Genomic DNA, 26,091 nt, shown 5'->3' on the forward strand with positions numbered 1-26,091 from the left:
CCCAAATTTTGCAAAAGAGTTCTGGGAATTGCAACCAGCTTAGCAAGCTGAGATTTCCCTTGCCTTCCTTTTTTTTTTGGCAACATGCTCATCTCCAGAGAGACCAAGATGCTCATCTCCAGGGAATATTGGACTCCCAACTCCCTTCAGCCCCAGACAGTGATCAAGGATAATGGGAGTTGTGGTTTGGCAACAACTGGAGGGTTAAAAAATTAGAAGAGGCCGCCCTACGCATTCCTAACCACACAACTACAATTCCCAGGATTCCAAAGTCGGGAGGTTTGAAACTCACACAATGCTGTCATCAAATGACTGTGTGGATTTGGGGGGACGCAGCAAGTCTGTTAACAGCACGGGAAAATTCCTGGGGGTGGGGGAGCTTCTTCTTCTTTTTACGAAGCAGCCCAATATTTAGGGCTATCCAGTCCCACTGCCCCAACCAATCTCCTTTCAGCAAGGGACGCCCATCACAAACGTTGTTACGGAAACCACCCCCAATGGGAAAACAGGGATTGCAAAGACCAGCCTTCCCAAACTTCCCAGCAGCCAACGCTTTTCAGACAGCGGTGATTTGGGCATGGCGGCAACAGCAGCAGAAGTACGCAGAGGTTCGACTCAGCGCAATTCTGACTTGGTGCTTTAGAGCAGGGGTGGGGAAGCCCGCAACCCTTCTCTGGGTGCTTTTGGACCACAACTTCCACCCCCACCCCCCGATTGTTGCTCATGCTGGATAGGGCAGATGGGAGGTGGGGGTCCAGCAACAGGTCCACCACCCCTCCTCTAGAGACAAACATGTTGGAAAGTGGCCTGACAAGATTGCGGATGGTGAAAAGTAACAAAAAAAGCAGCAGCAACAAAATGATACCCTGATAGTTCTCCCTTCCCAAATGCTATATTTTGCATTAATGTGAAGGGGGCGAGGAGGAATTAAGGCTAATCCATTTCTTTCGTGCCGTAGACCCATTAAATAAGATCCCTTAATGGTTTATTGCTAAGCCTAAGGCTTAAGACTCTCTCTTAAGACTTTGTTGGGTTTGCAAGAGCCCATCCGGATTTCTGACATGCTAGAATAGCTTGCCATTCCTGTAGTTTTTAAAGTCCCCCCCCCCCAATGCCTGGTAAAGTGGACCCAAAAGTGAAGCAACCCCCCTTTTGCAATGGAGCAACAACCACACAGCCACACGGGGGGGGGGGGGCAACCTGATTCGACATAGAATCGAGAAACGGACAGGCACACAAATCGCGCCGGGATAGTTGTTAAGAGTAGTGGAAGCCCTGTGTCGTACTCTCAGTAGTATTTCTGGCTCCTTCTCTTTCTTTCTTTTTTTGTACTTTAAATAGTTAAGGCAATAATAATAATCATAAAAAACTACAAACATGCAGGCAATGGAAGGCTGGGTCTGCACATCTGGGATGAAGGAAATGTGGCCGAGAAGCCAGCTGTCTGCAATGGTGGTGTCGGCGGGGAGGCGCTGCGATGCGACTCGGGAAACAAATGAGGTTAAAGCTTCTAAGAAAGGGAGCTGTAGTTTGGTTCTTTGGCAGTAGTGGTTTTGCTTTTCAGGCTGACAGAAGCGTTCAAGGCTGCACCCGTTGGGGGGGGGGACCATCGTCTGGGAGTGTCGTTTTTAGTTAATGCTGAGCTGGGCAAACCCAATCAGCTTGCTGTCATCGGGGATATCAGAGCCTTCGACGCCAGATGCCTGGAGAACAGAGGGGGCAGGGAAGTCCAACAGCGGTAAGCATCACGGAGGAGAGAAGCTTTCCACAAACCATTTTCAAAAATCCCAAACCATTAACAACAACAACAAAAGCCCAACACCCTGGAATAATTCTACGTGAAGAAGAATGCCTGGATTTCGCAGTGCTGAGGCAGAGTTGGCACCTGGGCCAGACAGTCGTGGGTCATAGAATCATACAAGTGCAGAGTTGGAAGGGACCCAAGGGTCATTTAGTCCAACCCCCTGCAATACAGGTGGCTGTCGATTAAACAAGAATAGCAACCCTTGCCAAAATAAGAAAAGAGCCATGGGAAACAGAGAATTAAGAATCGGTGGAAACTGTCAAATATAAGTAACCAGCTTTTTGCTGATGATTTAACAATGTCACTGCAACTTTCTGCACTGCTCACTGCCCCCTGCAGTAGCTTTGTGAGAAGCGTGGCCTGTAAATATTTAAATATAAATAGTAGCAAAATGATAAATATATCAGAAAACGGTTCAAAAACAGCAGCAGTAGCCGGTCAACAAATCTTTACAGAAAGGTAGCGAAGGCAACCTGAACACAGTTTTTATATGAAGAGTCCCAGGGAATCAAAGGGGTGTTTCTAACAGAAGCAAATCAAGCTTCAGTATAAGATGGAAGTTGAACCAGCAGCTCCTCTGAAGATACTATTGCAAAAACTGAACTTGCAAAACCATTTGGCAAAGTTAGGTGGCCAGTCTTCCCTATGCCTTCCTATATAGGCCACTTGTGGGGTAAAGCTTTGGAGAAGAGTGGCCTGGGACCACAAAGAATGAGGAGAAAAAGAAGGGGAAAGACCCACTACCTTGAGCAAACATGAGGCCCGCAACCTTAATTTTAAACAAAACAAAACAAAGCAAAAAGAGAACAGCTGGAATATGTGCAAGTGATGCCTCGGTGAGAATCAGAAGTGTGGGAAATATCTCCGTGCCCCCTCCCCCATGCACTTCGCCAAAGTGACAGAGACAGAGACAGAGCTTCTGTTGCACAGTCACCTTGTGAAGTACAGAGGTGTGGGGAGCATGGATGAGGAGACTGTCACGGGTGCAAACCCTGGTGCATATGGACAAGGAAGCAATTCTCTAAAACAGCAAGCGAGACTCTCGTCATGGCAGACCCCACTTCTTTTTTTATGTTCTCTGCAGACCATAATTAAAACTCACATCCTTCTGCATTCTGATGCAGCTTTAAGAGAACATGTGAGACACAGAGAAAAGGGCTATATGGGGGACAAGCACTCCGAACTTAGCAAATCCTCCTTTGTCAGAAGTGCTCACCACTAAGCATCTCTAAAGCCACCACATTACATTAAACTGTGCCGTTGTGCAGAATGTAGTTCAATTTGGCATTTGCAGTATTTTGTCCCAGGTCCCAGTTGAATTTTCAAAGTCATTTTTCCAAAGCAGCATGGAACGCTCCTGTTCAGAATTCCTGCCAGCCAGCCAGCCATGCCCTCTTCCAGACACTCCATTTCATCACCTCCCTCCCCCTGATTTTCTTCTCAAGAGACACTTGGCATTCCAAGCCCTCAATGGCCTATTTCGGGATATTCCCGCAGGCAAGCTGATCTTTCCACCCTGGAGCAAGGATGATGCCAATCTGACTACAAAAGGACTGGCACATGTCCCCAAGCTTCATTCGCAGAGGAAATGATATTTTAACCCCACTTTTTTATCTGGGTGTATCTAAATTAGGAAGACTAATTGCAACTCAACTGATCCCTAAAGCCCCTGAAAATAGAGCCCCTGCATTATTTCTGCTATGACTGTATGGGTCCCCCACTAGATACCCATTGTCCAGGGATTACTGTTGAAGAATCAGCACCCCAAAGAAGCCTAGAGCAGACACACCCTTTTAACACAGACCAGGTTAATAAGGGGGGGGGGGAATAGTAAATATACCAGTTTGAAAGTGACAGATCGATTCGTCTGGGGCTCTTCCACAATTTTTTGTAAGTTGGCAGCAACTGAAACGACAGAGGGTGGACACACTCAAAGACGGAGTACTTAAGCATTTTCATTCTGAACAAATATTGGAAAGAGACGTCCTAGTTAACAAGGAAGGAGTTTCCCCCTCCCTGTCCTGGGAAGAAATACAGCTACTGTACTTATATCCACAAACCCAGTATGGGATTAAAGTGAACATGAAATACGCACTATTACCTATTACTAAGTCTCTGCCATCGACAAGCCCAGCCGAGATGAGTTCTTGGGATACCCCATCCGCAGTATCTGGAAAGATCATAATCAAGAGACCATCATATCTGCACACAAGTGGTCTAAAACAAATTCAGAGTTCACAATTTGCAAGCATTTAACCTTTCCCCCCCTCTTCTTTTTAGATTGATTTTATATTATGCATCATTCTGCATTATATTTTACTTAAGATGCCTCAAATGGGTTGTATGCAGATAGGTGGGTTAAAATAATTTCTTTAATTGAAAACAGAGCTCCTAAGGATCCAATCCTACCTAAAAGTACCACCTCCTGATCCCAGACTACATAGCATCAAGGTGGGATCTCTCATTTGGGAAGGAAAAGCGCTCTGTGTGCGCTCAGAGGAGTCTGAACCCCAACTCTGATTAAGCCCAAAGCATTACTTATTTGGAATGTTTCTGAAAACAACTAGTGCAGAAGCCTAGTGCTGGGAAACTCATAAACATAGAAATCTGCCTTATACCATGCAGACCTGTGGCTCATCTAGCTTGGGATTGCCTGTTATGCAGTGGACAATGGCATTCAGTAAACAATACTAATCTTCTGCCAATAGTTGTATTGTTTCAATAATGATGATGATGATGATGATGATGATAATAATAATAATAATAATAATAATAATAATAATAATTAATACCCCATCCATCTGGCTGGGTTTCTCCAGCCACTCTGGGCGGCTCCCAACAGAACACTAAAAACAATAAAACTTCTAACATTAAAAACTTCCCTAAAGTGAGGGATCTTTCCTACTTGGCGGTGCTGCAGATTCAACCCAGAACATTCTGTGCCCAAGGTTACTCACTAACTTCCAGCATGTTTATCTTTCCCGTACCCATTTCTCACCTCTCCCAGGGGTGAACTCGAATCGAATGTCGTTGAGTTCTTTCTTTGAATTCCTGTTGAGGGGAAGAGAAGAGAGATGAAACACAAAGCCATTTTTTAAAAATAAATAAATCTGTAAACGAAAGCAAGGATGGTGAACGAAAAGCCTGGATTGCAGGTCCCAGGCACATTTTATCTGGCCCTAGCAATGCTATGCCAAATTATAGCCAAGCAGGATAAAAAGGAGGTCTGCCCACAGTTTTGTTTGTGAAGAAGGACGCTTTTACATCCTGTAAGAAGATGATCCACAATTCAACTTTGCATCACTTTCGGATTTTTCACGTAACACGAAAATGCAAATATTTACTAGCGAATCATATACCTGAGTGCATATGCTCTTTAGCTGAAGTCCTTAATGTTAGAGCAAATACATTATGGGGCCTGAGCACTTTTCATTAATGTGTTGAGCGCATGGATGGAATGGGCCTGGGCGCAGGCATGCACAAGAAGCAGAAAACGGTTCTAGGTAGTATTACCCATTTCAGTATGAAATGTTCTAAGGATTACTTTTGAGTGGTCTGAGCAATGAACATATTTCCATACATTTTTTAAGCACTACGAACATTACAAGGATTTATACTCTTTGGGCTGCAGGTGTGGCTATGCATGGACCGTCTGTTTGCAGCCCATGTCAATTCTCCATGTGTTCTTTCAGAAGAAGTCTGTTCCATCCCATTTCTACATTAATCTGATTTTTAAGAAAAAAAACAACTATAAGATATTTCCTTGATAAACACATTTGTAACGGTATTTAGTCAAGAATACGTGTTTTGTTTTTGTTTTAAAAAAACACACTTCGGTACAGTTTTTGAGCAGAGGGCTGTTATTACAAAATTCGAAGAAGCACAGAATCCTAAAGGATATCTACATTCCAATCTCGTGTATTAGTCTGGGTGGTGCACATCAGGTCACAGCTGGCTTAAAAACTTACTTTTCCACCATCCCCACGGTGTGGTTTTGTTTTTAAATTGCATGGTTTCCCACAGAAGTCTTGTGGTCGAAATACATTCAAGCCTTTGATACATCTTTAGGTACATGCACCACGTTGTTCTATTACTGGGTTCATCAGTGGCACTGTCTGTTGACAGGCACCTCGGTTCTCTGTGTATATTTACTTTAATAACCTGTGTGCTTTTCCGATGGAAAAATTAAGCCTCAACCAAAGAGTCTTGCCAAATTAATTGGATTTTCTTGGTGTGAAATCTCGAAAAAGAAATATTGTGCTCCAACAAAGAGGTCCCAGGTATTAAGGCCGTTTCCTAGAGTGGGGTGCTGAAAAGCTCCCAAGATTTCCTAGAGTGGGGTGGGCCGTTTCCTAGAGTGGGGTGCTGAAAAGCTCCACCCCCATCATTCAGCCCGGACACTGAGATCCAGCGCCGAGGACCTTCTGTCGGTTCCCTCACTGTGAGAAGCAAAGCTACAGGGAACCAGGCAGAGGGCCTTCTCGGTAGTGGCGCCTGCCCTGTGGAACGCCCTTCCATCAGAGGTCAAGGGAATAAACAACTACCTGACATTCAGAAAATACCTGAAGGCAGCCCTGTTTAGGGAAGTTTTTAAACTGTGATATTTTAAATGTATTTTAATATTTGATGGAAGCTGCCCAGAGTGGCTGGGGAGACCCAGCCAGATGGGCGGGGTACAAATATTATTATTATTATTATTATTATTATTATTATTATTATTATTATTATTTTAACAGCAATGATATACTTACAGGGGAGGAGAATTTAGGTCATACATGGCCATGGAAAGTTCATGAGATTTGAACCCACCTCTCCTTGAGGACAAGTCAAGTCCCACCCAGTGGACCACAGAGAGAGCAAGGGTGGATGTCATGTAATTCCCCATCAAACCTAAACCAGCAGCAATGCTAGTTGGGAGGGACTGATGGGAGTTGTGGTGCAACAACATATGGAGGCTGCCATCTTGGAAACCCCACCCAAAAAGCCTCTCCTGTCAAGGATGGAGTCGAACAACAGCCGGGTGATTTAAGCCTTGGAGATGTTTGCAAGCCAAAGCGACATGCTTACCTTAACCTTAGAACGAGGCTGATGGGGATTTTCATTTCCTCTTGCGCTGGGGCTGTTGCAGGAGGTGCCTTTTGAAAGAGAGAGAGAGAGAGAGAGAGAGAGAGAGAGAGAGAGAGAGAGAGAGAGAGAGAGAGAGAAGGTCAATTTTTAAATAAATAAATGTGTGTTTTGTGTTTTAAAAACACACAAAAACATTGTAAGATGATCAGGCAGCAAATGTGACACTTTTGGACAGGCAGAGAGCAAACAAATGTGGTGACACCAAGATGGAACTGATTAAAAAAAACTCCCTTGGGACGACTCGCTGGATGAATTTTCTTCAGTCTTTCACGATTGGCAATATCTCAAGCAATATTCCGTAAGGCATCTCACTCCCCCTGCCCATTCCCAAAACACGGGCCTCTTGTGCCCCAAGTCACACTGGCTACTGATCCGCTGGGGTTAACTTATGACTGCTTATTATTTTGGCGTCTTATTGCAATACGTGGCTTCGTTTGTTTTAATCATTTGCTCCGAAGGAACCTGCTGGTTTTTTTTTAATGTTTCTTCCTTTATTAAACCATTTCCCCACACAATGGTTTGCAGCTCTCTCAGGAACTAAAGCACAGAGAAATCCGGTGCAGCATTGATCCAACCCAGAGCAAGACAGTCTTCTTAAAAAGAAGAAGCAGCAGCAGCAGCAGCAGCAGCAGCAGCAGCAGCAGCAGCAGAAGCCTTTGCTTCACCAAGGAAAATAAAATCAAAATGAGTAAACAATACTTTCCGCAGTGTACACACGTACTGCAGGTGCTATATTCTAATATGGATTGAGTATGTTCAGCTTCGTACGCTGGGGCAGGGGCTGATGGGTGGCTGCCCCTGTTTGCAGGGAGATGTGGGCAATTCAGACTTTCAGGCATCTGCCAACTCTATTCATTTCAACATAGGCCTGAAGTGCTTGTTATGGCATCAGTGCCCTCTTTGCTTAACAGTTTATTTAGTTCAGGGATGGAGAACAAATGGCCTTCCAGATGTTGTTGGCTCCAACTGCCACCCAGCGCAGCCAACGTTCAGGGACAAAGGGAGTCGGAACCGAGCAGCACCTAGAGGGTCACAGTCTCCCCATCCCTGAACTTAAGGGGAAGAGGCTGCAGGCCACCGCTAGGATACATGCTCTGCATGCAGGAGGCTCCAGGTGCAATATCTGGTGCCTGCAGTCTATGGATCTCAGGGAGCAGCTGATAGAGAACACCTCTTCCTAAGATCCAGAAAATTGCAGAATTGTAGAGTTAAAAGGGACTCCGAGGGACATCTAGTGTTAAGCACAGCCTGGGGAGACTTCCCAAGGGCCAGATAGAGGCGATGGAGGGCCACATTCAGACTCCAGGTCTAGAGGCTCCCCACCCCTGGTTCACCCTAACAAAGCTGTTCCATGCCCACCCTTGACAAGCAACTCTTGGGGTGAGAAGGGCTTATGCAATGCCCTTAAGGGTTGGGCATGGTGTGTTCACACACACAGACACACACACACACACCACTGACTCCCTGTGTTGGAGGGGGAACCAAACACCTATGGCACATTGCTTCCCCCTTCCTCCCCATACCACGGTCTTCAGGGTCGTAGAATCATAGAGCTGAAAGGGATCCCAAGGGTTTTTAAGCTGTTTTTATTATATTTTGTACATCATCTTGGGACATATGTGGAAGGCGATTAACAACCAATTAATTATAGTGGAGCTACAAGTTAAGAGTTGGAAGGGACCCCGAGAGTCATCTAGTCCAACCCTCTGCAATGCAGGAATCTCAGCTAAAGTACCCATGACAGATGGGCATCCAACCTCTGCTTAAAAACCTCCAAGGAAGGAGAGTCCACAACCTCCCAAGGGCGACTATTTCACTCTTGAACAGCTCTTACTGTCAGAAAGTTATTCCTGATGTTTTGTTTTCCAGGCTAAACATACCCAGCTCCTTCAAACGTTCCTCATAAGGCTTAGTTTGAAAGGCATGGCCAGTCAGAGCAGATAAATACACAGGCCAAGTGGACAAATACTTTTGAGCTCAGGATCTCCCAGGGTGGTCCCGCAACCCCTGGTCCAGCCTAGCACCACAACAGGAGAGGTGCCTACAAGTGGTTCCCTGATATACAGGAGCCATAAACGGAGCGGGACACGGGTCAGCTGCAACCCACAAATGGCCGCCTAGGTCACAATGGAGATGAGATTAAGAGATTCCCTGAAATCCTGCACTGGGGATCCACATCACGCTCCCTTGACGTCAGCGAAGCCACAGCTGCCGTACCTTCCAGCTGCTGGGAAGTGGCAGAAAAGCACAACCACGCACATTGAGGGATTGTTTCAAAGTGGAGGCCAGGGGCTCCCTCAAGCGTTTAATTGCTGGGTCTGCTCACATAGAGAACATCTGCAGACCCTAAGCCAAGTCAGTCCTATTTAATTTCATCCAGCTGGAATCCAGCAACGTAGGGCACCAAGGTTCGTCTCCCCAAGATTAATGGGCTGTCAGGGAGAGAACAGGAGCCCTGTGAGCCCAGAGGCGTTTATATATAGCCTTCTTCCCAAAAACCCATGAAAACGTTTCTAGGAAAAACGCTGAAGCCCTCGAGTGTTGCTCTGGCCACAAATCACCGCCGAACCATTCCCAGCAGGCCTATTAGGATCACGGGGTGAGGAAGCTTCCCCCGCCCATCCAGCCTTGCAGGCCTCACCCCGGCTACAAGGACAGCTATTTGTTATAATACGTGAGCAATCGCCGTCCGACTGCCTCCAGAGCACCCGCAAGCTTGTGGGACACACTCCAGAACGAGCTGGTTCTGGCAGGAGTTCACCCTGGGTGAGGAAAGCCATCTCATTGGCTGCTCCTCTGCTGAGTTCCATTCCCTCTGCAAAAGGCAGGCCTTGCATTAAAACACTCCATCCCCTGAAAAGCAGAGGGTATCGGGGTGGCGATGGTTTTTTGCGGCAGAAAGGTCCTAAGGGCTCCATCTCTCCAAGCAGCCCTATAGGGTAGGTCAGCTGCTCTCGATCCTGTATCACAGACCGGGAGACTAGGGGGGATGGGACGGCCAGACCACCTACTTTGCTCACGGCTGAAGGGACATATCGGCCAGGAACTTTGCAATTCATTGCCTCTTCACCAGAGAGAAGGGTGTGGGGGGGGGGGAGAGAATGCATTTACTTGTTTTATAGCCAAAGCAGTCTGGAGGAGGCTGCATGGCCAGCAGCTGCTTAACCCCCTTTCCCCACTGGTCCTATGGTGTGGTTTAGTGACTCAGGGGTCAGCAAACATTTTCAGCAGGGGGCCAGTCCACTGTCCTTCAGACCTTGTGGGGGACCGGATTGTATTTTTTTTTGGGGGGGGGTAACAAATTCCAATGCCTCACAAATAACCCAGAGATGCATTTTAAATAAAAGGACACATTCTATTCATGTAAAAACACACTAATTCCTGGACCGTCTGTGGGCCAGATTCAGAAGGCGATTGGGCCAGATCCAGCCCCCGGGCCTTAGTTTGCCTACCCATGGGTTAGAGTGCCAAAGTAGGACCTGGCAGACAAGGGTTCAAATTCCCACTTGCCTGGGCCAGTGACCTTGGGCCAGCCACTGCCTCTCAGCCTAGCCTACTTCATAGGGGATACACTGTGAAGGAAGACAGCCCTCGAGCTCCTTAGAGGAAAAAGTGGGGTATAAATGCAAAAATAAACTGTTTTCGCTTCTGGTGGGTCTTCCCCGGAGGCTCCTGGCCTTACCTGCGCAGGTGGTAGAGCTGCTGCTGAAGGTGCCTGAGAAGCTGGAGCAGGGACAGCGGGAGAAGTTTGTGCGGGTGCTTGTCCTGCAGGCTGAGGTAGTTGAGGCGGCTGGGCCGGGACGTTGAGCAAAGGGCTTGCCGGCTGCTCCGCTGGCGGAAAGAGCTGCGAATCAGAAAGGACAGGAGATGGGTATGGGAGAATGAGGGTGGCACACCTGCCAGAAATACCGATGATGAGCTGCTTGTTTGTTGACTTATTCAGGCAATTTCTTTTACCGCCTAACTACAATTGTCCCTAAGCGGTGTACAAGTAACTAAGAGCATTGTGTAAGTAAGTAAGCAAGTAAGTAAGTAAGTAACTAACTAACTAACTAACTAAGAGCCAGTGGTGGTTTAGTGGTTAGAGTGTCAGACTAGGACCTGGGAGACCAGGGTTCCAGTCCCCACTCGGCCATGAGGCTCACTGAGCCACTGGTTGTCAGCCTAGCCTACCTCACAAGTTTGTTGTTGTGGGGATTGAATGAGGAAAACCCCATATGCTGCCTTTGAGCTCCTTGGAGAGAAAGGTGGGGTATAAATTCAATAAATAAATAAAATTAAATAAATTCAACACAACAAAAGATATAAATCAGCTACGAATTTGTGACGGAATGAAGCAAAGATAACTCAATTATTATTCCAAAAAGTTTCTTTACGAGTTCTTGCCGTTTATATAGCAACTCCTTGCCGCTTATAGCAATTCATACATTCCTATGTTTCAGTGCATTAGTATGCTGCGTACTATACTGGCCAAATCCACAGCCCTCGTAGGCTTATGCCTATGATTTCCATCCTCCCATTGGAAGGGGAAAATACATTCACCAGCCCATGCCCCACCTTGAGCACTTGCCAGTAGGATTAAGTGCCACAATTTATTACTGTCTTACATTCACACCCCACCTCTCCTCTGTCACACAACCCAAGGCGGTGTGGTTCATAGGCACTCACACATCCAGGCACCTACACCCAGACCTGCTTCAGCTTCAACAAGCTGGTGGATTTCCATGAACCTTCAGCCCATGCTCTGGATTTTGTTATGAACCATAATTTGAAAATGACAATATTTTACAGTGGACACTCAGGTTGCGAACATGATCCGTGCGGGAGGCACATTAGCAACCCGCAGCGCCGCATCTGCGCACATGCGGGTCGCAATTTGGTGCTTCTGCGCATGCGCAAAGCACGATTTAGTGCTTCTGCAAATGTGCGAGTGCCAAAACCCGGAAGTAACCCATTCCGGTACTTCCGGGTTCGGCACAGTGTGCAACCCGGAATCGCGCAACCTGAAGCAGCCGTAACCCGAGGTATGACTGTAACTGGCTTCAGCAGTTTTCGTTCCATTACTTAAAAGTTGAGGTTAGTTTGCAAAAATTGCACGTTGCGTGTATCTTTGTATATAAAATGCTGCCTGGCAATTGCTTCAAGCTAGCAACACTTATTTTATTGTCCTGCAACGCGGCCGCCCCACTTTTCAAGCCAGCAGAAGTCAGTCTGTAGGTCAGCGTTCTGTTAACAGAGAACTAAAACATTACCTTAATTGTTACTATTATTTGTGTGCGCATAATGAACTTGGCACTCCCCAAAACAGAAGACTTCAAGCCGGTGCTTCAAGATGCATGACTGGTTAATAACTCACCTCGGAATTTTGTGATGATTCTTTCACTCTGGGCGACTAAAAGAGGAAGACACAGACAACTGCAATTAGCATGCAACGCCACAACGGATCTCGTGCCCTTGAAACATGGTGAAAACGGCAGCTTTCGGCACAATTTCATTTTAATGTGTTCAAGGTCTAACTGCGGGCAGTAGTTCTTAGATCCCAGAAGATCTTTGCAACGGAGGAGCTCAGAGGTCTTAAGCTGGTGAGGGTGTTGCACCTTGGGTGTCAAAATGGTTTACCATTTGTTTTTAATAAATAACAGGAGTGCCTTCTGTTCAAAATGCAGGAGCAAGACTCTGCTGAGTAAGCAAAGCATTGGCAGTGGCTACAAAGACTAAAATGGCAGAGAAGCGCTCTTTCGAAGAGAGAGATTCTCCTGTCCTTAGAGAGGTGGCATGCGTCTCCCCATATGTTGCCCAAGTTCATCTTCCAGTAGCCATAGCCAATGTGCAGAACGGTCAGGACTGATGGGAAATATGGTGCCGCAAAATCTGCAGGACCATGTGCTCCCCCATCCCTGCTCTAGCTGCTTTGGAAATTTATCTTTCAGAAATGCAGAGTAGTTTTTACACTTATATCAAAAATTACTGATTTGGTTATACTATTAGAAATTCAAAGACAGGTAATTATGAAATTATTGTTTATATTTGGACAACTTTTCTGCTGTACTTTATTGGAAGGAGAAAAATAATCATTTCCTTAATAAAACATTTAAACAATTTATTTAACTAAAACAATAACATTATAGCATATGTATCCATGTTTCTTAACTGATGTGGTTAAACAATTTTTTTTAAACGACTGAGTTTTAGCACACATGAAAAACAGCCTTTGGAGTATAATGTAACTGAAATAGAAAACTATCTTTTGAAAGATTTTACCTCCAAAAGCATATTTTAAAAAAATAAATCCGATTTAAATTTTTAAAAAATCTGATTTACTGTAAATTAAAAAAGCAATTTTTAAATTTCAATTATTTTTTAAAGCATTGATTTTTATCTATCCTGAAACCAAGTAAGAAGTGCTGAGGTGGGTTAGAGTTTGTTGTACTGATGGGAATTACAGTCCAGAAATCTAGCAGGTACCAATGTAAGGGTGCCCTAAGCAAGTGCCAGGCATTTGCAGAAGCCGGGCATTGAGATCATAAGCTCTATCAGAACCGGTTGTTATCTGTGCAAATGTTCTTCTGGAGCATCAGTCGCTCCATTTACCCACAGAGCTCCAGGAGAGTTACGCAGAAAAAAGCCCTCTTAATAAGCCAAGATATGCCTGAGCCTTCTTGGCCGCAGCACTCCTGCACTCCACTGCTCAAATTTACCGAGAAACGTGCGACCATGGCTGCACAGATGTTACTGGCCCAAGATGAAAAGAAGATTAAGTTCCTACCAGAGAAGAATGGTAGATGAAGTTGATGGACTATGCTGAAATGGCTAAAATGACCGGAAGTGTCAGAAATCAGGAAGACCAAAATTTTAATAAGGAATGGGGAAATTTAATAACTTATTTTTAAGGCCACTGTAAAGAGTTAAAATTGTTAGTAGGATCGGAATATCACTTGTAGTTTAAGGCTGAATTCTGGACATAATGGAAGAGGCAAAGGATTTGGAGTATCATAAAAGACGCGGGAGGAAATGATTAATAATAGGAACCACAAAGGGGAGGATGGAAGTCCAGGAGATTCCTTGGAATCTTGTTTTTATGATTTATGTGTGATATATCTCTGTAAAATTTTAAGTTGAAAAACCAAATAAATAAATAATTTTTATTTATTTATATTTTTTTACTGAGAAACGCTCTTGCAATGCCATCAATGCATTAACTGCACCCTTAAAACAGCTTTCACAACAGAGACCGCCTTTCAATTCCGGGGCTGATTTTAAGAGGCAAACAGTGACTGTGGTGCCCACCCTGAGCTGTGAAATTGCCGCTTTGCCTTCCTCGCTCTCTTCATCGAGCTCATCGTCGCTCCACTCCCAGTCGCCATCTTCCGTCTTATGAAGGCGCCCGCTGGAGCCAGGGACTCTTCGGACCTGTATTTCAACAAAGCCACCATTAAAGTCGCCGACAGAATTTCATACAGAGAATTCTAGCGTGGCCTTTCTAGTGCAACCGGATTGCTGGTCAATAGAAAATTTAAGAAAGGCAGTGTGCAGATTCCAACTTTAAACTGTTTTAACTAGTACCTTTTTGGCTCTTTCCGTGATGGTTGGGGCTCTCTGCAGCATTTTTTCTTGCAAAAATTCTTTATTCTGGAAAAGAAAGGGAGGGGAATCAAATCGACACTTTGCAACTCCTGTTCCTCGAAGGCCAGAGTTTGGCTCAAGCGTCCCTGCTTATGTGTGTGTGAGAGAGAAAAGCTCTCGAGTTACTTGAAAGGGAACGAAAGGGTCCTTTGATACAAGTGTTGGTAAGCCAACACATTAGATTCTTCCTAAGAGTAGTCCGTGCCACACTCCTTAGAAATTATCCTGAGGTGGTTGCGGAGAGGAGAGTGCATCAAGGTTTCAACTTCACCACAAGAGTTTTCAAAATCCATATGCAGCTGCCAGGAGACCGCAGGCCTACCCCTGTTTTAAATGCCCGAGCTCATTGTGTCTTGACTGCAGGACCATTTGCTCTGACATAAACCTCCTAGCTCTTCGCAAACTGTGGGAGAATTCTTGCTTCTGTATGTGAAGCAAAACCTAGTGAGGCCTGGGGCAAGGTCTTCTCTGCCCCGATGTACACCACAATTTGCAAGGTAACCCATTCTGCCTCACAAAATTACTAGCCTTCAGGTGAAAATACTTCCCCCATTTCTAAATTCTGCACTGTTGACTTCATACATTTTTCTATGTTGTACAGGAAACAGACCTGCTAACTGTTTTGATGCTCCTATTTGGGTTACTTCATTTTGAATAACTGTAAATTGCCTTGAGTGTTAAGTCTCAATCAAAGCCAAAAGAAACTCAGTCAGATTTGCCAACAGATTCCAGCTCAGTAGTTTCATAATCAAGGCATTCTGACTTCTGCACCAGGAAAGGCCTAATGCAGACCTAATTTCAGACTTAAACATTCATTTGGGGTCCCATTTCTCTCCCCCCCCCCCATACACCCAATTTATTTTTATGCTGCTAGTGCTGCTGGTGTGACCCACCTGAGATCAGGCCACAACTCAGCAGTGAGTCCCGGAAATCTCAAGGCAGACGAAATTCCACTGGTGAATAAAACCTGGGAGGAATCTCTGCTGCAATGAGCTCTTATTACCTGCACACCAGTAAACTGCTCCTCTCTTCAAATATATTATTTATTGATTTTTTTTCATTTATTTAACAGGTCAAGCTAAGTTCCTACCTTTGCTTTCTGGAAAAATTTGTGCCTTAGAAGTTCAGCAGCTGTTGGTCTATTAAAAAAAAGAAAAGGCAGGTGTCATTAGAAGACGTTGCAAGAGTTGCTTTTTCTTGCTACGCCAAAACAAGATTGTAGGAATCTTTAAAGAGCTGGGCGCCATCTCTGATAGAAGAGACAAAAGGTGAGAACTTGGGTTATGGCAGAGACTGCTGTTTCCTGCCAATGTGTACATCTTAGTTCAGATGTTGACAATATTAACAGAAGCTCCTAAGATCTGAACTCAATGAGCTTTGCTAAGGGGACGGATATGTAACTGGTACCCACTGATCACAAGTGGCCGAATTAAAAATAAGAAGAAAATGTACATTAAAAATTAATAGTGGTGTCGAAAATTGCTTTTCTGCATTCTTTGCATTACTCTGTCTCCCACTCTCACAATAAGCTTTCATCAAGCAATGCTGGTTCACAAGGGGTGGAAACAAGACGGTTTGCCGTGCACCTTTTCTCGGGGTCTTTTTGCAAGCACAGTGAAATCATCTTCCTAAAAGACTTTCCATACTTCTTCAGCATCTCCTTATCCTGCACACCTGTCTCCAGCGAGGGCGGATCATTCTGTAGCGTCAACATTAAGACCTGAAAGAAGAAGGAGAAGAAGAGTTTGGATTTGATATCCCGCTTTATCACTATCCGAAGGAGTCTCAAAGTGGCTAACATTCCCCTTTCCCTTCCTCCCCCATAACAAACACTCTGTGAGGTGAGTGGGGCTGAGAGACTTCAGAGAAGTGTGACTAGCCCAGCAGCTGCATGTGGAGGAGCGGAGACGTGAACCCGGTTCTCCAGATTGCGAGTCTACCGCTCTTAACCACTACACCACACTGGCTCTCTGTGAAACAATTGCACCCGTTAGAAGCACCAAGACAAACCTCAAGTTCATTAAGCAGGCGATGTAACTTTGAAAAAGATGCCATGGCCTCTTTGACCAAAAGGAAGGTGGCAAGTAGCCTATAGCCTTCAGCAGAGAAACAAGGTAGGCGAAAGGTTGTGGATGAACAATAGGTACATAAAAAAGACTTGCTGGATTCTGCTAGGGTGATGTCTAGTTCAGCATCCCAATTCCCAAACCACTGAGAGGTTATTCTGGAAAATCTCCAGGGAGGCTTGAAAGCAACTGTCCTCCTCAACTCCAGGCATCTCACTCTGAACACTGGAGTGAGCAGCAGGAATGACTTCCTTAATTTATAATTTAGCACCCAAAACGTCTATCCGATAGTTTCCAAAAAGAGAGGTCCCAGCTCAAAATGCTGCAATTAGATTAAAAATAAGCTGCAATTAGATGAACACATGTTTGGGATTAAAGCTCCCCCCCCGTTTTTTTTAATAGAAATTATGCTTTTGGAAAGGGGGAAAAAAGACATAGTGTTAAGGATGGGGAAAATGGGGGAAACCAACTCAGCCAGGTGAAACCACAACATCAGACATCAGTGATGGAATTAGGGGGTGCTCCTGCTAATGTTACTGCAGTTCACTTTGTTTTGCCTTCTTAGTTTCATCAAAAGCCTCAGTTGGTCGAGGGTTTGAGGACTACTGCAAGCTTTTGGGGTAAAAGCTAGGTCACCTCCTGCTTTTAAATTGTTTGATTTTATAGTTTTCTCTTAATAGGGCTATATGTATCGTTCCTCAAGCTCACTGCTTTGAGGTTTTCCTGAAGGTCAAAAAGCAGCATATAAATTGAAATATTAATGATTGCATTAATTATTGAGGCAAGAATTCTAGATGCAGCCTGGGAGGGACCATTTGGAGATGCTGGATAAAAGGAAGGTTTCAAGAAAAGGAAAGGGGGGTGTTGCGGAAGAGTCTAAACGGGAATCCAATGAGAAATCAAGGGCTTGGCATGGGGAGTTGATTCAGAAGGGTTGAGCTGCTGAGTGACTCAAAAGCAAGTGCTCAGAAGAGAAGATCAGCAGCAGGCAGGCATTTTTTTTTCAGGAATTTGATCCACCATCACAAATCATCTCATTGAGGGACTCCAGATTAGTTTCTGGGAAGCCTCGGGGTTTTCTGTTGGTAAAGTGATGTTCGCTCTGCATTCTGATAATACAGTTTTGCTTCATGCTTGCCAACTTCCTTCCTCATTGACAAAACCCAGAGTTCCGAAGCTCTCCCTACTGCCATCCCTGCAGGTTATCGCTTACTTCCAGAAGCAGCACGTTCTAGGGTGCTGCTTGGGGGACAGGGAGCACAGGAGATTCCTAGGAACCAACACAGTTGTCTGAACTAGTCAATCAGTGACTCACCTTCATGGGTGGGTATTTGTGGTAAGGAGCTGCCCCTGTCGCGAACTCGATTGCCGTGATTCCAAAACTCCAGATGTCCGCCTTGAAATCATAACCTCTCACCTAGGAAGTGAAGAGACAGTTAACAAGGCATTTCTTTTCAGTTAACCTACACAGGCCTCCAGGCTTTTCCTGATCCAACTCCATGCTAATGGTAGATTGGAATCATACCTAGAAGCTCTGCTCTGCTCACTATCACCAAGCAGAGAGAATCCACACCCCAAGAAAGCCATTCCCTTTCTGCCAATGAGTTATTGCCAGGCATCTTATCCAGAACATTGAATTTCTCTCCCAACGGCAGAGAAAAAACACTGCGTATTCTCTATACTTCAAGAGTTTTGGCCAAACGGGAGGAATTAACTGTCCCAGGACCTGTCGAAAAATTGACATCTTTGCAAATGCCACAGGAGTGTGTTGCTTCACTAACTCAGCATTGCTCTGGAAGAAAAAAGCTATTTCTTTCACTTAAAGAGTGGTGGCTTCATATTGTACTATGCAGCTGGAAAGGGCGGGCAAGGGGGGGGGAAAGGAGGGGGGGAGAGAACTGCCCCAAATATAGGGAAATGATCCCAGATTCTTCTGAAGAAATATTAACACAGCACCTTCAATAAGCTTCTAATAATAATAATAATAATAATAATAATAATAATAATAATAATAACAACAACAACATTTTTTATTTATACCTCGCCCATCTGGCTGGGTTTCCCTAGTCACCCTGGGTGGCTTCCAACAAAACATTAAAATACAAAAATTCATCAGATATTAAAAACTTCCCTAAACAGGACTGCCTTCAGATGTTTTCTAAAAGTTGGAAAGTTGTTAATTTCTTTGACATCTGATGGGAGGGTGTTCCACAGGGTGGGCGCCACTACCGAGAAGGCCATTTGCCTGGTTCCCTGTAACTTTGCTTCTCGCAGTGAGGGAACCTCCAGAAGGCCCTCGGAGCTGGACCTGGGCCTTCTGGAGGTTCCCTCACTGCGAGAAGCAAAGTTACAGGGAACCAGGCAAATGGCCTTCTCGGTAGTGGCGCCCACCCTGTGGAACACCCTCCCATCAGATGTCAAAGAAATTAACAACTTTCCAACTTTTAGAAAACATCTGAAGGCAGTGGATGTTTTCTAAAAGTTGGAAAGTTGGGGGTGGAGATGCTCCTTCAGGACCGAGGCCATTTAGGGCTTTAAAGGTCAGCACCAACACTTGGAATTGTGCTTGGAAACGTATCGTATGCGCTTTATCATCTTTATTTCCTTTATTCTCCCAGGCACCGCTAGCTAGCAAGACCAGGGGCCAGGGATGATGGGAATTGTAGTCCAAAAGCATCTGGAGACCCAAGTTTAGGAAACACTGATCTCATTCGACCCCCAGCAATGCAGGAACACACAGTTGTCCCATATGGGGACAGAACCTGCAACTTTGGTGTTTTCAGCACCACGCCCCAGCGAACTGAGCTATCCACTTGTCTACCAAAAATCCTTAGGCAGATGTTGCAGATCAATCATTCTGAACAAGGCTTTTCCCCTTTTCTTCCCTACCTGCTCCATGACTTCAGGTGCCATCCAGCAAGGGGTGCCCACGAAGGTTTTCCTCACTTTGTTGCGGGTGATGTCGCCGCCAGTGGCTAAAAAAGCACTAACACCAAAATCTGAAATGTTGAAAAATAATTAAGTTTTAAGGAGGCGTTTCTGAATGACACACGGCACCCCCTGACCATTCGCACTGCGTGCTTCCCAGCCGTCGCTCCGCTTGATCTGCGAATGGGGCAGAACAAAATCACAAGTGCTGAGAAGTTACCCAATTGTTAAGTTTGTCAAGCCAAGTGTGGCTGGGCCAGGGAACAAATTCATGTCTTTTGCTTTAGCTGCATAGTATTGCTGTCTGCTCTCAGGCAGTACTCTAGTCTGAAGTGAAACATGGCGACTTGCGACAATGATAAAAACGTAGGAAGCCAAAACAAACAAACAAACAAACAAACAAACAAACAAACAAACAATCTCTTTCAATGCACGGGCACCCAGCTAAAGTACCACCATAGAATGAACAAGCCACCAACAGATTTAGGAGACAGACAGGATGCACTTTTACAAATTTTAAGGTGGCCAAGATTTGTGATTCAAGCAAGCATTTTAAAATGTACCAGATGTCAAGAACATAAGAAGAACCCCTACTGGATCAGGCCATGCAAATCATTATCAGTTGCAAGAAAAAACACAAGAGTGGCAAATCATTAAACTGTGTGTAGGTGCCTTGTCAGTGTGAGATGGAGGGAAACCCACCATTTGTGAGTTTAGGAGAATTCAGCTTTGTCAACAAAGGTTTTGGTTTTTAAAAAGAAAGAAAAAGTTTCCATACCTTATGATTCTGGAGACAGGATTGGAAATATACCGACAATGCCTGAATGAATTATCAAGAGCTGAAGGGCTTGCTGTAAATGCTTTCCAGTGGGCAGGGATTGGATTTCAGCACCCAGCACAGCTACTTGCCTCACCCAATGAACAATTAGAATGCAAGTATGCCAGAGCATTCCCTCCGATTCAGGTAAGTTGCTGTGTGAACTCTCCTACACTGGAGGTGTTTAAGCAGAGGTTGGATGGCCACCTGTCATGGATGCTTTAGTTGAGATTCCTGCATTTCAGGGGGTTGTACTGGATGACCCCCGGGTGTCCCTTCCAATGCTACAATCCCATGTGTGCCGCTGCTTATGTAACTAAAATAGTGTGCGCACACAGACACTCACCACACACACAGGGTATCAACAGGCTTGGAGCGGGGGGGGGGGGATGCCAAGATCTTCAGAAGTACAAAAACATACTTGGAGCTCCACAAAGCAGCCTAATGAGATCTGGCCGTGCTCAGTGGCCACAGTATGATGATTGGTTGGGGTGAGGGGGGCAGAAATCAGAACCGAGCAGCTGGAATCCTGAACAGGGGGCACTTCGCACTGCAACGTTTTGTTGCAGCCCCCATCTCACAATTACGAAATCCCTATCAGAAGCAGTAGGGGGAAGTTTGCGAGCTTGCATGTTTGCAGAGGTGGCAAAAATTCAAAGCTTTTACTTGGTGAAAGCAGGATGTAAAAACTGAGTTTGGGGCACAAAGTACCAACAGCCCTGGCAATAATGTCAGGACCCTGCAGACCTTCAGATCCTACCCCTTAGTGTCACCCCAGAAACCCCACATCATCCCGTCACAAGATTTTTGCACTGTTGCTCCTCCGATTACGCACAGATTTATGAAGCTTCTATTGTTTCTAAGAACAAAGAGAGGGGGAGGAGTCAGATATCTTGTTCTGAGACAAATCTGCCTTGCATGGAATGCACGCATTTTAAGCAGCCACACATCACAACTGCAGCATACTAATTATCCTGTCATACTTCTTTACAGCCAGTTGCAGGATGAAAGAGAGGGCAAGTCAATATGTTTTACAAAGTATTTCCAAACCAAGGGGAAATGCGGCAGAATACTGCGGTGCCACCTTCAGTTGCAAAGGAGAGGGCGTAACCCAGGAAGTGGGTCCTCTCAGCCCCGGCTGGCGATAAGGGGACTTCCTGCGTGGAAAAGCAGGTGGCCAGAGTCAGGCCTTTCCCCTTGACCTCGCTAGGCAAATTCTCTCTCTGATTTAGGCCAAGTTCTACCTGAGCCACTAAAAAGCTAACACACTACACTATGAAGTTTGGAGGATCTTAACTGGGGTTCCACATTTCTGTTCACTCCCCCAGGAGAGCTGCAGCCTTCCGTGCTTGGAGCTACAATGGTCAACACCATAACATCAACCATGAGGACTAGAAGCCCATCATTGTAATGTTAAAAAAAAAGGAAAATGCCAGAGGTTCACCGGTGACATTGGCAGCTACTCAGCTCTCTAGATGCCCACTCCCAAATCTACCATACAAAGTTTTCATCGTTTAGCAGACGGCTCACTACAATGAACGAATTTGCCGTTGTGGATACTACAAGCAAAACTGTCAAGGAGATAACTCGATGCTTTGCACAGAATCCCCCCCCCCAAAAAAAACTAAGTATTATGCATGAAGTCTTTTTATAGGAAATAATTAACTCACTTCTCCCTGAAGTGTGGCCCTGCATTTACGGGGATGTCTTCAATGCAGAACAGCTTCCTAATATTTGCACATTTAAACTGTCTAAACGTAAGATCACTTTGACAGCACAAGTAATCAACTTTTATTCCAGGCGGAGGAAGCATACAATTTAAAACTGTTCATCTCGAATGCCTGAGAATGATGGAGACAGCTTGTCAATCCAGTAACTCAGAGGAACAAAGGAAGCTAACTTACACAGAGTCAGACTATTGGCCCATCCAGCTCAGGGCCGTCTACACTGACAGGCTACACCTCTCCAAGGTTTCAGGCAGCAGACATTCCCATCCTTACCTGGGGTATACTGGCTTTTGAATTGCCACTGAGAAGGAAAATCTGTTGCAAAAGCAATATATCCTTGGAAAAGAGCTGAAGAAACTCAATCTGTAGATTGGGCAGTTCCAAGAGTGGAAGTCATATTTTACAGCGTCGGATGCTTTTTTTCCAGTGAAGTTGCCTGGTGCCGTCTTTGCACAAGGCAGCTTCCTACGTTTATGTAGCCCCTCTCGGAGGGCCTGCCCGTAGTGGAATCTTGTACATTCTTTATTTCTAGGGATCCACAGATGTCTTCCAACCATGATGGTGAATTGGAATTCAAAGGCTGTGGGCCTCGAAGGCAGTAGCAAGATATCAGCATCTTACAATCTGTGCCCTAAGCATTTTGCCAAGGGCTGGAAAATCAAGTTGCAGACCAGAGTCCATTGCCCCATCAAGGAGAGCTTAGCTTACATTCTACAGCTAATGTATCTTTGGCCCACCACTCCTTTAGACCCCCAGGTATGTAGCCAAGAAGCTGAATGAACTTGCTTCGCTCTGAATTAAAATGTCCCATTACAAACAGTAACTTTGGAAAACCAAAGGGTTGTGTTCAAATCCTCTGCAGAGACACATGCAATATGGTGCCTGCCACATCCACATCTTTAAACTGGAGGATGCTCTAAAATAGGAATGGGGAACCTCTGGCCTTCCAGAAGTTGCCTCATCACCCCTGTCTATTGACTATGTTTGCTAGGATGATGGGAGTTGGAGCCCTAACAACCTCTGGAGGTCTGCAGAGGTTGGGGGGGCCATCTGTCACTGATGCTTCAGCTGAGATTCCTGCACTGAAGGGTGGTCAAACTAGATGACCCTCGGGGTCCCTTCCAACTCTACAATTCTATGATTCGATAATCCTACACTAACCCCCTCACCTGCCCTTTGTGTGAACAAGCCTAGTTCCGTAGTTTTGTGTATTCAGACAGAAACACAATTCATGCTAAATGAATTTTGCAACCAGTATGAACAAATGTCCATACTCTTATTTTTTTCCACTGCTGACATACATTATCTTTGCAGCCATGAAATGTAAAATAAATAAATTCAAAAATGGGGGAGAAAAGGAGAAAAATGATCAGGACTCAATTCTGTGGCTTTCCTGACCTTAGGTTCTATTGTGGCACTCGCACAGCTGTTTAATCCAATACAAACAGACCCTTCAGTAAGTTCTGCCTTTATCCAAATACAACATGAATGGGGCACATGACTGTTTTAGATAAGATTATCAAAGGACATGGGTAAGGATAGAGTTATTAACTCTCAACACAAAGACCCTTCTAGGGCATAGGCAATAGATTTCCGGTCAAAGCATCATTAAGGATTCAGGAGGTTGCTTAAAAGGCAAATCTAGTTACTTGTACAATCATTTTGATATTGAGATGATCTCACACGGCTAAGTGATTCTGGAAGAGGATGAAACAAAGAGGCAGGCAGCCTTAATTTATACTGCAGCCAGTGCCCACTGAGTGTAAATTGATAAACCTCTGCAGATAAAAGGGGGGAGCAAAACGCCCCCATTCAGAAGAATCCTTGAAAGAGCTCTGTTGTAATAAACCACAGAAGGGCCATAGATTCGGGGATCAAAGAGGTGCAAGACAAAGACTTGGTTCATACCCACCCCTCAAAATCCCTGCAGTGAGAGGAGCCTTCCTTTCCTTTATTGGAATTCTACGGAGAGGAGGACCTCCCACCCAAATCTTTCAACACAGGAAACCGGGCAATACAAGCGAGTTTTGGGGGACAGGCTCCTTTTTTATTTCTCTTCTCCTTGCCTCACTATCTTGCCTCCCAAGCTTGTTTACTGGCAAGAACACAAAGAAAACTCTTGCCGGACAAGGTGAGCAAAGGGGGACCTGAGGAGGGAGAGGTCTGACACAGGCAGTGCAGACAGAGCAAGGAACTAGATGGACCCAAACTGCTCTTGACGAGGCTTCCTAGACAACAGCAGAATCAGACAGCAAGCAAGCCACTTGAGATTTTGCAGTTCGAGGGTGTGATGGCACAGCAGGAGTGGGAAAACGTTTTCGGTCCAAGGGCCACATTCCCTTCTGGGGAGCCTTCCGGGGGCCACATCCTAGTGGTGGGCAGGGCTATGGGAAAAGTGGGCAGAGCAGTAAATGTTCATTGTTACCCTTACCTGGTAAGTTAGTTTATACATACACTCAACACACCTCTCTGTACCCTTCATCCAGGCGAGTAAGGGGCATTACTGAAACAGGTGGGTAGCCGTGTTGGTCTGCCATAGTCAAAACAAAATCAAAAATTCTTTCCAGTAGCACCTTAGAGACCAACTGAGTTTGTTCCTGGTATGAGCTTTCGTGTGCATGCACACTTCTTCAGATACACTTGTGTATCTGAAGAAGTGTGCATGCACACGAAAGCTCATACCAGGAACAAACTCAGTTGGTCTCTAAGGTGCTACTGGAAAGAATTTTTGATTTTGTTTGGGCATTACTGAAGTTCAAAGACATATTCCAGCCAGGGGGAAAGGATTGAGGTGTGAAGCACAGCCTGTGTGGGACACAGCCTGGGGAGACTTCCCAAGGGCCAGATAGAGGGGATGGAGGGCCACATTCAGACTCCAAGTCTAGAGGCTCTCCACCCCTGGTTCATCCTAACAAAGCTGCTCCATGCCCATCCTTGACAACCAACTCTTAGGATAGGAGGGGCTTATGCAATGCCCTTAAAGGTTGGGCATGATGTACACGTACACACACACACACACACACACACACACACACACACACCACTGACTCCCTGCGTTGGAGGGGGAACCAGACACCTATGGCACATTGCTTCCCCCTTCCTCCCCATGCCATGGTCTTCAGGGTCATAGAATCTTAGAGCTGGAAGGGACCCCACGGGTTTTTAAGCTGTTTTTATTATATTTTGTACATCGCCTTGGGACATATGTGGAAGGCAATTAACAACCAATTAATTATGGTGGAGCTACAAGTTAAGAGTTGGAAGGGACCCCGAGAGTCATCTAGTCCAACCCTCTGCAATGCAGGAATCTTAGCTAAAGTACCCATGACAGATGGCCATCCAACCTCTGCTTAAAAACCTCCAAGGAAGGAGAGTCCACAACCTCCCAAGGGAGTCCATTCCACTGTTGAATTGCTCTTACTGTCAGAAAGTTCTTCCTGATGTTTAGTTGCAATCTCCTTTCTTATACCTTGAAGCCATTGGTTCGTGTCCTACCCTCCAGAGCAGGAGAAAACAAGCTTGTTCCCTCTTCCATGTGACACTGAAATATGGCTGTCCTCAGGGTCCTCTCTCTCTGGCATGGAAGCAGAGAGCAAACCACATGGCAAATAATAATAACAATGATAATGATAATGATAATAATAAAAAGTTTCACCTGCAATCTGGACCGAGCCATCTTCTCCTAGAAGGATGTTTCCAGCTTTCACGTCCCTTTTGAGGAGCGGGGAGACAGAGGAAGAGACAAAACAAAATGATATACACAGTGAGTACAAGCTGTGAAGTGCCACACTCTGCTTCATGATCAAACATTATCTTCTCAATGCAAAAGGCTATTGCTGCGGATGTAAATACTCAAATTAAAGTTCCACCTGCAGAGAGGGAGGGAGGGAGAGAGAGAGAGAGAGAGAGAGAGAGAGAGAGAGAGAAAGAAAGAAAGGGGGAGGGACCTAAATTTGGTAAACCTGTGAAAATTATGGAAAGCACGTGCAACAAGTTTAC

The 26,091-nt window shown here is 45.3% G+C and overlaps 1 protein-coding gene across 1 annotated transcript in view; it reads right to left on the reverse strand.

Annotated features, from left to right (window-relative positions):
• Positions 1-1,107: 1,107 nt before the first annotated feature.
• OXSR1 (oxidative stress responsive kinase 1) overlaps positions 1,108-26,091 on the reverse strand; it is a 74,415-nt gene continuing 49,431 nt past the window's right edge. The window contains exons 5-18 of the mRNA XM_033164918.1: positions 25,748-25,803; positions 19,510-19,619; positions 17,936-18,037; positions 16,141-16,274; positions 15,645-15,693; positions 14,495-14,560; positions 14,219-14,341; positions 12,288-12,323; positions 10,614-10,775; positions 6,872-6,939; positions 4,803-4,855; positions 3,906-3,974; positions 3,645-3,709; positions 1,108-1,703 (exon numbers count right to left, since the gene is read on the reverse strand). Of these exons, the coding sequence (XP_033020809.1) occupies positions 1,629-1,703; positions 3,645-3,709; positions 3,906-3,974; positions 4,803-4,855; positions 6,872-6,939; positions 10,614-10,775; positions 12,288-12,323; positions 14,219-14,341; positions 14,495-14,560; positions 15,645-15,693; positions 16,141-16,274; positions 17,936-18,037; positions 19,510-19,619; positions 25,748-25,803 (1,168 nt within the window). The 3' untranslated portion in view covers positions 1,108-1,628. The remainder of the gene's footprint in view (positions 1,704-3,644; positions 3,710-3,905; positions 3,975-4,802; positions 4,856-6,871; positions 6,940-10,613; positions 10,776-12,287; positions 12,324-14,218; positions 14,342-14,494; positions 14,561-15,644; positions 15,694-16,140; positions 16,275-17,935; positions 18,038-19,509; positions 19,620-25,747; positions 25,804-26,091) is intronic.

Source organism: Lacerta agilis, chromosome 12, assembly GCF_009819535.1.
Source record: "Lacerta agilis isolate rLacAgi1 chromosome 12, rLacAgi1.pri, whole genome shotgun sequence".
Classification (NCBI taxonomy): Eukaryota; Metazoa; Chordata; class Lepidosauria; order Squamata; family Lacertidae; genus Lacerta; species Lacerta agilis.